Genomic DNA, 12,387 nt, shown 5'->3' on the forward strand with positions numbered 1-12,387 from the left:
CCCTTTTTAAAATATCGGGGTTACATTGGCCAACTTCCAATCTTCAAGTACAATGGATGATTTTAATGATAGGTTACAAATTCATTGAAATAGGTCTGAAATTACATGTTTTAGTTATTCCAGAATCCTGGGGTATATATCATTCCGTCCAGGTGATTTGCTACTCTTCAGTTTGTCAATCTGGCCTATCCCATCTTCCAGATTCACCATGATTTGGTTCAGTTCATCTGAAACATGACCCTTGAAAACAGTCTCCAGAACGGGTATCTCCCCAACATCCTCTTCAGTACACACAGAAACAAAGAAATTGTTTAATCTTTCTGCAATGGCCTTATCTTCCCTAAGTGCCCCTTTAATCCTTTGATCATCTAACGGTCCAACTGACTCCTTCACAGGCTTTCTGCTTCGGATATATTTAAAAAAGTTTTTACTGTTTTCCCTCTACGGCCAACTTCTTTTCAAATTCTCTCTTAGCCTGTCTTATCAATGTCTTACATTTAACTTGCCAATGTTTATGCTTTATCCTATTTTCTTCTGATGGATCCTTCTTCCAATTTTTGAATGAAGATCTTTTGGCTAAAATAGCCTCTTTCACCTCACTTTTTAGCCATGCTGGCAATCATTTGACATTCCTTCCACCTTACCTTTTTACCTTTGTAGCTGCACCTTTCAGGTTTTTGGTTTTTTTTTTTAAACTATTTTTCTCATTTTGTCAAAGTTTCCCTTCTGAAAATTTAGTGCTAGAGCCGTGGATTTACTTACTGTCCCCCCTTCCAGTCATTAATTCAAAATTGATCATATGATCACTATTGCCAAGCGGCCCCACCACCGTAACCTCGCTCACCAAATCCTGCACTCTGATGAGAATTAGATCTAAAATTGCTCCCTCTCTCGTCGGTTCCTGAACCAATTGTTCCATAAAACTGTCATTTATTCCATCCAGGAACTTTGTCTCTCTAGCATGTCCTGATGTTTCACTTACCCAGTCAATATTTGGGTAATTGAAATCTCCCATTATTACTGCACTACCAATTTGGTTACCTTCCTTCATTTCTCTTACCTTTTCACAAACACACACATTTTTGTTTTTTGCCTGCCTTTCTGACTACCTATTCAATACAGACACACAAATACACTAAATAATATACCCCAATAATTTACTTCTCCCCAATACTTTTAAGTTTTGAAAATGTCCCCAAGCAGTACTTAATGATTCTTTTCAGCCACCAGCAAGGGGATCCTCTCCTCTCAGTGCTGCCACTGATGGGTGGTATAGACATTTTATAAATAAATACAATAATTCATAGGGAACAGGATACTATTTCTAAACTGTGCAACTACCATATCAAAAATTATTCCAGTTGGAAAACACTCTAACCTGGCATATGCATATTCCATAGACTATCTACGTTATTATACACCGGCAGCAGAATCCATCATAAAGATTTCACAGCCCAGTTGATTATAAAGCAGGAAACTGCAAGGAAGTTACTTACTGTTCTTGATTGTTTTATACCTCTCAGTACACCATGGGTGAATGTCACTGACTTGCCACATATATATAAAGCTGTGGGTTATTACTCTTGACAGCCAAATCTCAATTTTCAATTAACATTGTGCTGAATCTATAAATAATATATTTCCCTCAGAGTCACAATCTATAAACCAAAGTTCTAACCTGTAAAAATCACTTGGAGTACTTAGTACCTGCATGTGGGGGTAGAAAGACAATGGACTCCTTGTCTTTTCCATCTCTCCCTCACTACCTCACAATATGTTCTTTATTCAAATTCACAGTTGAAATACAAACTATTTTAAAGTTCTTCCAGAGCATACTTCATTTATTGTATATCGTCTTCTCTGTGATTCACTTATTTTACTCTTTTGATATTATATTATTAGGGAATAGTTGCATTTATCTTCCTATTTAGATTGACAGTAACACCTGCTCATACAGCGGAGGTGGCTGGGAGACACCCATAAGAGAATGTATATCAGATTTGTATTACCTAGCTTATATGTGCTTTGCCTGAATGGCTGATAGACAAGAGGAGAAATCTAACATGTAAGTGTACCTGTTATGCTAAGAAACAGATTTGCACCCTGTCTGGAGACAGACCAGTCATCTTGCTGAGAAAAATACAACAGATACAATATGGAGGCAGGTGTGTTTCCCTTTCACCCTCACCCAAGTGAAGAACTGAACCCCAGAACTCATACCTAAGAAAGTGTCACATAACTGCTATGCAGCACCAGACAATTCAAGCGATCCTATGATTTTTCTCCCTTTTACAGAGTAACTGACAGCAGATAAAGACCAAAAAGGATCATCTAGTCAGCCCAACAGCGGTTTTATGCACACCTACTCAAAGTAGATCAAATTCCCACATGGAATCCAACCCTCAATCCCGTTGCGTCCCTTTAAGGTTGAAACTGCTGCTCCATACAAGTTACCTCATGCCTTCCAGAAAGCACAAGGCAGACATATCACTTGAACAGCAATTGTCACTCAGTGTTTCATTATCATTCTCGTGCCACTAGGGTATCTATGTGCTTATCCAAGGCTTGCTTGAAGTCTGTTAATGTCATTGTCATCACCACCTCCCTTGGGGGGGGGGGGGGGGGGGGGGGGGAGGCATTTTCAGGCATCCACCACCCTCTCTATGAAAAAAAATACCTCCTGACATAGCCCCTGAATCTAGCCCTTTGAGGCTTCATATTGTGAACCCTAGTTCTACAGCTTCCTTTCCACTGAAAAAGCATGGTTTCCTGTACATCAATACCTTTCAGGAATTTAAATGTCTGTATTATATCCCCCCTGTTTGTAAGAAGTGGAGACAGCACATCCGACTGCAGCTTAAACGATATGCGGATGTTTTATCGAGAATTTAGGTATTACAAGTAAGATTGGTTTAAGACCATACTAGGTCCAAATTCATTATTCAGAGCCCCTGAGACAGCCACTAGATGAGGGGCGAAACTCGGCTGAGTCGGGCTTTTTATAAAAACACGTCTCCACTACAATAAATACGTTCAAAGATATCTGGCGTCTATTCTTCTGTTGTTTCCTTCCTGTACATCAATACCTTTCAGGAATTTAAATGTCTTTATTATATCCCCTCCCGTCTCGGCTCTTCTGACTGGGAGCATGATATTTGTGAAAACAAAAACTATGTACTAGGGTTTGGGTTTAGGATGGGTTTGCAAAGGGGTTAGGTGTGTTAGCATGGTTCGAGGGTTTAGGGAGGGTTTGTATGAAGATACAAACTAGAATGCTAACCTTGAGAAGCCAGACTCTGCATGCAGTACAACCCTGGAGCACTAGAAACACATGCATTTCTTCCTAGACTAAGCTGGTCCCCCTGCATTGTTCTTCTGGGGAGTGAGGGCTCTTACATAACACCCCACACGAGAAAAACGACAAAATCTCTATGGTGCCCAAATAATTTGGTATTATGTTGGGGTTGCTGAGCCTTTGTCATTTTTCTTGTGGAACTTAGGTAGGGGTGGGTCCAGGAGAGGAATGGGACAAGGGTCGAGAGCAGGAGGGAGATGGGGAGGGATGTGGGGTGCTGGAGGGGGGATGGTGAGGGATGTAGATGAGGGAGTGATGTAGAGTGCTGAAGAGAGAGATGGGGTTGGGGAGAGAGGTGGTATACTGAAGGAGAAGGGATATGTTCCTCGAGGATAAATCCATAAACTGCTATGATGGTAATCTTTCCTCTGAAGACTGTATGAGATGCACTTACGTTTCGAAGATGGCAAAAATAAACAAGATGACAAAAAAAATAATGTTGCTTGCTATCACAGCGACTTGATCAATTCTGCCCTGTTCATCTGGAACCATGTCATCACTGTCTGTGTAACAAAAAAAAAAAAAAAAATCAAAACATTTCATGTACAACAGTGTGCAATTCTAGTAAATGTAAACATACACATTTTCACTAGTCTCAAAAAACAGTAGTATAATGAAGTTTTCCAATAACAGTAAAATGTAGTTTCCTATTGTGTCAGGGGAATTCATTTAGGGATTTTGCAAATTATTTTTAAGTTTGCATTTTTTTTTTTAATCTCTCACCCATTTCATAAGAACATAAGAAGTTACCATATTGGGGGAACCTCAGCAGAGGAGAGGGAGAGAGGTCCCCAGTGTGCTGAGACTGTGAGCGGGTCTTGTTTTACCATCTTTGAGCCTTGGAAACAGCTGAGCCCCGTTTTGGAGGGGCGGAGCTAGTGACGTCATCGACAAGAGCCGGCCATAAAATCGCCGGGCCTGTGGCGTTTTAACTGGGGAACCTCAGCAGAGGAGAGGGAGAGAGGTCCCCAGTGTGCTGAGACTGTGAGCGGGTCTTGTTTTACCATCTTTGCGCCTTGGAAACAGCTGAGCCCCGTTTTGGAGGGGCGGAGCTCGTGACGTCATCGACGAGAGCCGGCCATAAAATCGCCGGGACTGCGGCGCATCGCCGCTGCCGGCGCACTCCTAAGCCGCGCGCTCCAAAGGGGCGCGCTTGGCTTTGCCCGGCTTAGCCCGGTGAAGACCAGAAGCCCGGAAGATCTATAGGTGAGTCCCAACACTGAAGACTGGATATTGGAAACTTTTTGCATCTTATTCGATCCATGTAATGGGGAGGAAAAGAAAAGTCAAAAGTTTCCCCATATCCCCTATAACACCTAAGGGCCCAATGGACAATCACGTCTTTTGACGTGTAGAATCGCCAATAGGGGATATCTCAGGAGGTCAGTTTTCAGCCTCCTTGAGCCCTGGCGCGGGACCATCACCCCCCCTCCAACCTTTGCCTTCATTACCAGAAGGGTTTCTTCATTTAGAGACTGCTAGTCAACCTAAGGGAAAGGACTGTGCAGTACCTAGTGATGCAGAAACTTTACAGAATCTGGAAGGAGAGTCAAGAGTGCCATATCAATGGCCTATTGACCCCCCTGAAGATGTTACATTAAAGGATATTTGGACAATGATGGCAAAAATGAATGAAAATGTTAACCAAATGAATATGTCTTTATCGGTCATAGTGAATTCAAATAAGTTGCAAATTGGTGAACAAAAACAGGATATTACCTGTTTAAAGGAAGATCTAGGAAAGGTAAATTCTAAAATTAGATTGTTGGAGGAAACAGAAACAGCACATATAAAAGATAGTCTATCTGTACATAGGGAGATGGAGAGATTGGAAAATATGATGAGGTATAAAAACCTACGCATAAACAACTTCCCACAGACTAGGCTATTATCCCCAATGGAAATGTTTAAAAAGTATATGAGAGATATATTACAGTATGAGGATAAAGATCTACCCTTGGTATCTAAGATTTTTTATTTTATAGATAAAGCTGAGGTACAGAGAGGGGAGAAAATAGAGACATCATCTATAGGTGTCTCAACATTTCTAGAAGAATCTATAGACCTTATTCAGAAAAGGGCAACTTTATTTGTATCATTGCAGTTAGAGTCTGATAAAGACAGATTGTTTAAGGATTTTCTTAAACATAAAGATCTTAGTTTCTGTGGTCAGAAGATATATATATTTCCTGACGTCTCTAGAGCCACTCAGGCTAAGAGGAGACATTTCCTCTCCCTGAAAAATAAATAGCTAGCAATTGGGGCTAGTTTTTTCCTTAAATATCCAAGTACATGTTATGTAACTTTTCAGGGAAATAGATTTAGTTTTTCTGACCCGTCACATTTGGAGATGTTTTTACAGGATAAAAATACAGAAGGTGGAAATGTAGATGGTCAATAAGTAAGAGTATTCTCCCTCTCCTCTTGAATTTCTTTATGTTATGGATTAAATATTTGTTTTTTTCCCCCAATTATAAGGCGTAATTAGTGAAACTAAACTTACTTATGTTGATGTAAAAGAATTATCTTAATTTTATTGTATTCACTATTACATACGGTATATTTTTGTTTGAAATTGTTTTGAATGAAAATTGAATAAAGAATAAATTTTAAAAAAAAAGCAGTTACCATATTAGGTAGGACCATGGGTCCATCAAGCCCAGCATCCTGTTTCCAACAGTGGCCAATCCAGGTTACAAGTACCTGGCAAGTACCCAAACATTAAGCAGACCCCCATGCTATTGATGCTGGTAATAAGCAGTGGCTATTCTTTAAGTCCAATGTGTCTTTTGGCAACAGAAGCAGGACTGATTACATGGGCCAACTTAAACACAGCCGTAATGTATGTCTCAGATTTTCATTTGAAGTCATGCTTCTCTTACTGCTTTATATGTCATGTCAGTTCCTATTGGTAAAAACAGCATGACAGGACTAAGTATGATAAAGATGCCTTGGGCAGAAATGGAGACAGAAGAGCAGCAGCTACTGATCTCAGTGGGACTGACCAGGAGAAGACAAATGTTGCAATATCACAAATTAAAACAAATCAACAGAAAATCTGCTGGGAAAAGACATTTTGGAAACATATTTAAATATGTCTCTAGATATTGCACTGCTGCTTCGAATTGTTCTTCTCCTTCAAGATCAGAAAGTACAAAGGCATATATCTCTTTAGGGTGCTCCTGACGATGTGCATACAGGAAATTAAGTGTGGTTGCCATGTTAGTCCATTTAGATAGGTAGAATTAAGAGTAAAACAAAGACATAGGCTATACCTTTTTAATGGACTTAACTTGACACATCAGTGACTAGCTTTCAAGAGTTATCCTCTCCTCATCAGGATAGTGAAGTCACTGACCTGATGAAGAGAAGATAACTCTAGAAAGCTACTCACAGATGTATAATATTAGTCCAGTAAAAAGGAATCCCCTTCAGCTTGTTTGTTGACCCTGGATTCTAAAAATACAGGAAATTCGACTCAACAGGACAGTAAGATTTCAATAAGAAAAGGTTACCTTCATCTTTTATGTTAATACTTTTACACAGTCGTCCAAGGTCATCCATATGATGCTCTCTTATAAAATAAGACAAAGAAAACTGAGTCAGTATTTCTGCATAAAGCAGACAGAAATCCACATCACATGTGCCTAAGTCTACATTAGTGTTTAGGATCAATGATTAAAGCCATGCCAGTTATCAAGTATATAAAAGCATTTTAGACCGTATATAATTAATAACTGGATAAAAAGTGCTACATAAATCCAAAACAGGATCATTCTGCATTTTAGAAGGAAACTTCAGAAGAAGTGTGTTTCAACAAGGCAAAGAGACATGTTCAGTAAAACTCAGAAGTCTCCCCAGTTTACCAGTACTAGGCCACATCTTCATATAAGAAAGTTATCTAGTGCCTGACATGAAAATTGTACTGCTGGGTTTCCAAACACCAAAGTTTGCATATCAGGCACCAGAAGTTTAAGATCACAATACTAATCTAAGTGCCAGTAGATCAGATAAGAATGCTCTTTTATACAACCACTCCAAAATAAAAAAGACTATTTTCAGCTGTCGTATAGGTTAGAAGGATTATAAAATTAGATTCCATCAAAGTCCTTATTAGATAATGAAGACTAGCCAAAGGCAAGATTTATCTGCATTCAATTCCGGTATATGACGAGAATGGAAAGGCTAGCACTCTTAAACTAAGCTCAGTATTGGTAGTTAGTTTGTTTCCTGGTATAAAAATGTGGTTCTTTAAAGACTCTTCCCTTTTTGGTTTTTACGGTAATTAGTATTGCATGAACTAGTATTAGTTCTGCTCTTGAAAAGGTCAAACATACAAAAGATAATTGGTTTCTGAAGTTTGTCTCTCTCTATAACTTTCAGGCACTAACACTACCCGGCCAAGCTACACCCCAAACATTACTAAATCGCAAAGCTTCCCCTTACAAAATGTCAATGAATTTAGGGCATGCATATTGATCCTAAGCCTCCACCATCTTCTCTCATATGGGCACTTTACTGCAAGCAGTTCCTTCCAGAATTATGTCCTGTGCAGTTGTGTGTGGCCATAAACAGAACTGCCAACTAATGCCCCCCTCATCCCCCAATGATCTTTTTTCAGGCCCTCCTCTCCCACCTAAGTAATCTCTTACTCATTCCCTCCTTTCTACCCCAGCACATCCATGATCCCCTTCCTCAAGTCATCCCTCCTTTACCGCTGCTGATACAGGCCAGAGGAGCAGGAAAGCAATGATAGTGCCTTGGGCCCTGTCCTTCTCTTCTGCCACCCTGGGTCTAACTCCTGCTTTGAACTGCGTAGTCATACAGTGTCCCACTTGGTTCAAAGTGGCAATCGGGCTCTGGGCAGCCGAGGATGACACAGTCTGAGTCACCACCATAAGAACATAAGACATGCCATACTGGGTCAGACCAAGGGTCCATCAAGCCCAGCATCCTGTTTCCAACAGTGGCCAATCCAAGTCACAAGTACATGGTAAATACCCAAACATTAAATAGATCCCAAGCTACTATTCCTTATTAATAGCAGTTCCTCTAGGAACTTATCCAAACCTTTTTTAAACCCAATTATATTAACTGCCGTAACCACATGCTCTGGCAATGAATTCCAGAGCTTAATTATGTGTTGAGTGAAAAAGAATTTTCTCCGGTTTTAAATGAGTTACTTGCTAGCTTCAGGGAGTGCCCCTTAATTCTTTTATTGTCTGAGAGAGTATATAACCAATTTACATTTACTTTTTCAAGTCTTTCAAGATTTTGTAGATCTCTACCATATCCCCCCATAACCATCTCTTCTCCAAGCTGAACAGTCCCAACCTCTTCTGCCTTTCCTCATAGGGGAACTGTTCCATCCTCTTTATCATTTTGGTAGCCCTTCTCTGTACCTTCTCCATCGCAATTATATCTTTTTTGAGATGCGGCGACCAGAAATGCACACAGTATTCAAGGTGCGGTCTCACCATGGAGCAATACAGAGGCATTATTTCATCCACTGTTTTATTTGCCATTCCCTTCCTAATAATTCCTAACATTGTTTGCTTTCTTGACCGCCATAAAACACTGAGCCGACAATCTTTTTCCTGGGTGGTAGCTCCTAATATGGAACCTAACATTGTGTAACTATAGCAAGGATTATTTTTCCCTATACTCATCACTTTGCACTTATCTACATTAAATTTAAACTGTCATTTAGAAGCCCAATCTTCCAGCCTCACAAGGTCCTCTGCAGTTTATCACACTCCGCTTGAGATTTAACTACTCTGCATAATTTTGTGTCAACCACAAATTTAATCACCTCACTTGTTGTACCCCTTTCCAGATCATTTATAAATATATTAAAAAGCACTAGTCCAAGTACAGATCTCTGAGGCACTCACTCCACTGTTTAACTTTTTCCACTGTAAAAACAGACCATTTAAACCTGTTTCCTTTCTTTTAACCAGTTTTTAATCCACAAAAGGACATTGCCTCCTATCCTATGCTCTCTTCCTCCTGCTGATTCATAGTAACATAGTAATGATAGCAGATAAAGATCACATGGTCCATCCAGTCTGCCCAACAATTTGCTTATGGTATTAACTGCCACACCATGCAGGTTACTACCATAAATGTGGAAAAGAGGATGTGCATTCAGACAACAACCAATAAGGACTGAACTTCACAGTCTGGGTAAACAAATAAGCGTGGGGGGTAGCTTGCTTATTACGGCGGTTACTACCCTAAACCAATTAAGCCTGATACATCACTTTGAAAGCATATACAGCATTGCTCTCTGCTTCAACAGCAGGGATTAATGTGGAAAAGAGGATTTACATTCAGACAACATCCAACAAGGCATTGATCTGTGCAGTCTGGGTAACCAAGCATCAGGGTAACTTGCTTGATGCGGCGGTTACTACCCTTAACCATTAAGCCTTATGCTCACCTTTGATACAACTCCAACATTACTCTCTGCATCAATGGCAGGGGATAGCAGGAAATTTGAATCAAACAGTTACCAACAAGGGCCCTGAATTTGGTGGTTGGTGAAACAGATAAGTATGGGGAAATAAGTATGGGAGCTTGCTGGGCAGACTGGATGGGCCGATTGGTCTTTTTCTGCCGTCATTTCTATGTTTCTATGTTACCCCATGCGTTCTGTTAAGGGTAGTAATTGCCACTTTATGCAGGTTACCCCCATCCCTTTCTTTATGCCTTTAGGGATCTGCAGTTCAGATCAATAGTGATGACATATCACTAGGGGAATGAAGAGTATGGCCCATGAGATTAAAACCTTTGGCCCTCACAGGCTACAAACAATTGGAGGGTGTCGGAGATAACATAAGCTTTGGTGCCCTGTATGCTACATATGGAGGGAAAGGGTTGTTGCCAGCAGCCAAAGGCAATGCAAAGTACTTAAGACTGAATCGATACCCAAATGGGCGTATCTTGACATTTTGATAATTAAGCTCAACAATCACGAAAGGCATTTCCTCCCTCCATTCAATCCTACAAAAATATAGAACATGAGCATAACTGAGATCCTCCTGTCCTTACAATGTGTACCAACCATGCAGGCAAACAACTGCACTGGAAGAGCCAAGGAAATACACAATACCGGTTGATTCTTACATGATCAGTGATATGCCTCCAGGTTTGTTTGTTTTTTAATCAAGGGGCACTTGCAAGCAATTTCACTTTCTCTCTCTGCTTCAGCCTTATCCCCACTCTTCTTATTTTCTGCAGAGAAAAGAAGGGGAGAGGCTGGATTAAGGAGCACAGCAGCTCTACCTTGCTATGTGCTATCTGTTTCAGTTAGAAACAGATAGCACATAGCATTGCTATCTGTTTAGGGGAGGGTCATAGCATTGCTTGGACCCTCCCCTTCTGGGTCTCTGTATACTGTCCGGGAAGGGAGAAGCTGAAGCAGAGGGCTGTTCCCTGTGGAGTGAAATTCAGTACAGCTAGGAGACAGCAAATCTTCAGCAGGCCTGCTGCCCCCAGATTTCCTTTGCCCTAGGCACAGGCCTGCCTGCAAGCATCAATGGCCATGGCAGAGGCTCTCAATACCATTTCAAAAAACATTGTAGGCTGTGAGGATCAAATGCTTTTTACACTCTGCCTGTTCTCTTGCGGGACAAAGGGGGTGAATTCCTGAGCCCCTTCTAGGACTGTGTCATTACTGCATCATGCAAATATGGGAGGAAATTTTCAAGACTGAAGCATAGTGTTCGGGTAATGCTTCTTTCCAAAAAGGTTCAAAGTTTGATATTCACATCCGGTGGGTACTGAGGCATGGGTTCTCAACTTCTTTGTCCTTATTAGGGCAGACTTGACTATCACACCAGTGAGGTAACTGGATCTTGTTGAATCCCTTAGACACAATACTTTGTGTTTGCCTTCTTACGAACAGAAAACTTGGTGTGTGGGATCTCCCACATTCTCTTCCATACCTGGTGAAAGAGAGGGTGGATGGGCACTGTCATCAACTCTTTACATATCCAGGTATTTGAGGAGGCTAAGAAGAGGTGCCCTGGACTCACTCTCAAGCTGTAACCCAAAAGGGTCATTCTTAGCCATCTTCTGGACAAAATCAAGAAAGGACAAGTCTTCAAGTAGAGACCTGTTTCCACTTGCGTCAATGCAGGTAAACAAAGATAAGGCTTACTCTCAGTCCAGATAATCAATCCAGGTCTTAGCACAATAAAATCCTTCCAGTAACAGCAGCTACACAATTGTAAACAGACTTTATAACTTGACAGTACAATATCACATTAATACATAGCTTGGTAAGAACTCACGGGTCTCCTCTGGAATCCCACAACGTCTAATTGCTGGAAACACCTGAGAGATGTCTCAGCACTCCTTTTGAGCCTCCTGACCACCAATCCAGATCCTCAGGGGCGGGGCCAAATGGCAAGCTTTCCCTGACTCCTCCCTGTGGTTCAGTGCACAACACACCCACCTTGAACCTGGTTCAAAACCAGGAAATATATCTTTTTCCCTGACAAAATATAAGCTGAAACAAACCTGAAGCTAAAGATCTTTGTGGTCTAAAAATCAATTCTTTGGTAGAGACAAAGCAGCATCAAGAGCTAGAAAAGGCTTCCCACTACAAACCTGCAATGACTTAAATCAGGGCTGGATTTAGGTATAGGCAACATTGATACGTGCTTTGGGCGCCAAATTCAGAAGATATCCAAAAACTACGACTTCACCCACTAAACTCTGCTTTCCAATGCGAGAGAAAGGAGCGAATTCTTTTCCCTGCCTATGGGCACCATCATCTTAAATCCGGCCCTGGACTCAGTGCAGATGCCGCTAAGACAGTTTGGGATGACAAATCTGTATTGTCATCAAAATGCTCAGCATTAAATGGTGACGGTGAGAGGAGGATCACTCAGCATACCAAAAGGCACTGGAACCTCAATGTGCTTGATGCACTGTTGAGGGATGGGCCCTTAGTCACAGTGAAACACTTTTTGACATGTCACAAAAGAAGTCAGTATTTCTGTTCTCCTATGTTTTTTTTTTAT

General features: G+C 40.9%; 1 protein-coding gene across 4 annotated transcripts in view; it reads right to left on the reverse strand.

Moving 5' to 3' along the window:
* Positions 1-12,387, reverse strand: part of MFSD8 (major facilitator superfamily domain containing 8) — a 112,175-nt gene that overhangs the window by 42,178 nt on the left and 57,610 nt on the right. For all 4 annotated transcript variants that reach the window (XM_029590732.1, XM_029590476.1, XM_029590646.1 and 1 more), the window contains exons 7-8: positions 6,871-6,929; positions 3,750-3,858 (exon numbers count right to left, since the gene is read on the reverse strand). In XM_029590732.1, coding sequence (XP_029446592.1) covers positions 3,750-3,858; positions 6,871-6,929 — 168 coding nt within the window. The remainder of the gene's footprint in view (positions 1-3,749; positions 3,859-6,870; positions 6,930-12,387) is intronic.

Source organism: Rhinatrema bivittatum, chromosome 1 (genome assembly GCF_901001135.1).
Source record: "Rhinatrema bivittatum chromosome 1, aRhiBiv1.1, whole genome shotgun sequence".
Lineage (NCBI taxonomy): Eukaryota > Metazoa > Chordata > Amphibia > Gymnophiona > Rhinatrematidae > Rhinatrema > Rhinatrema bivittatum.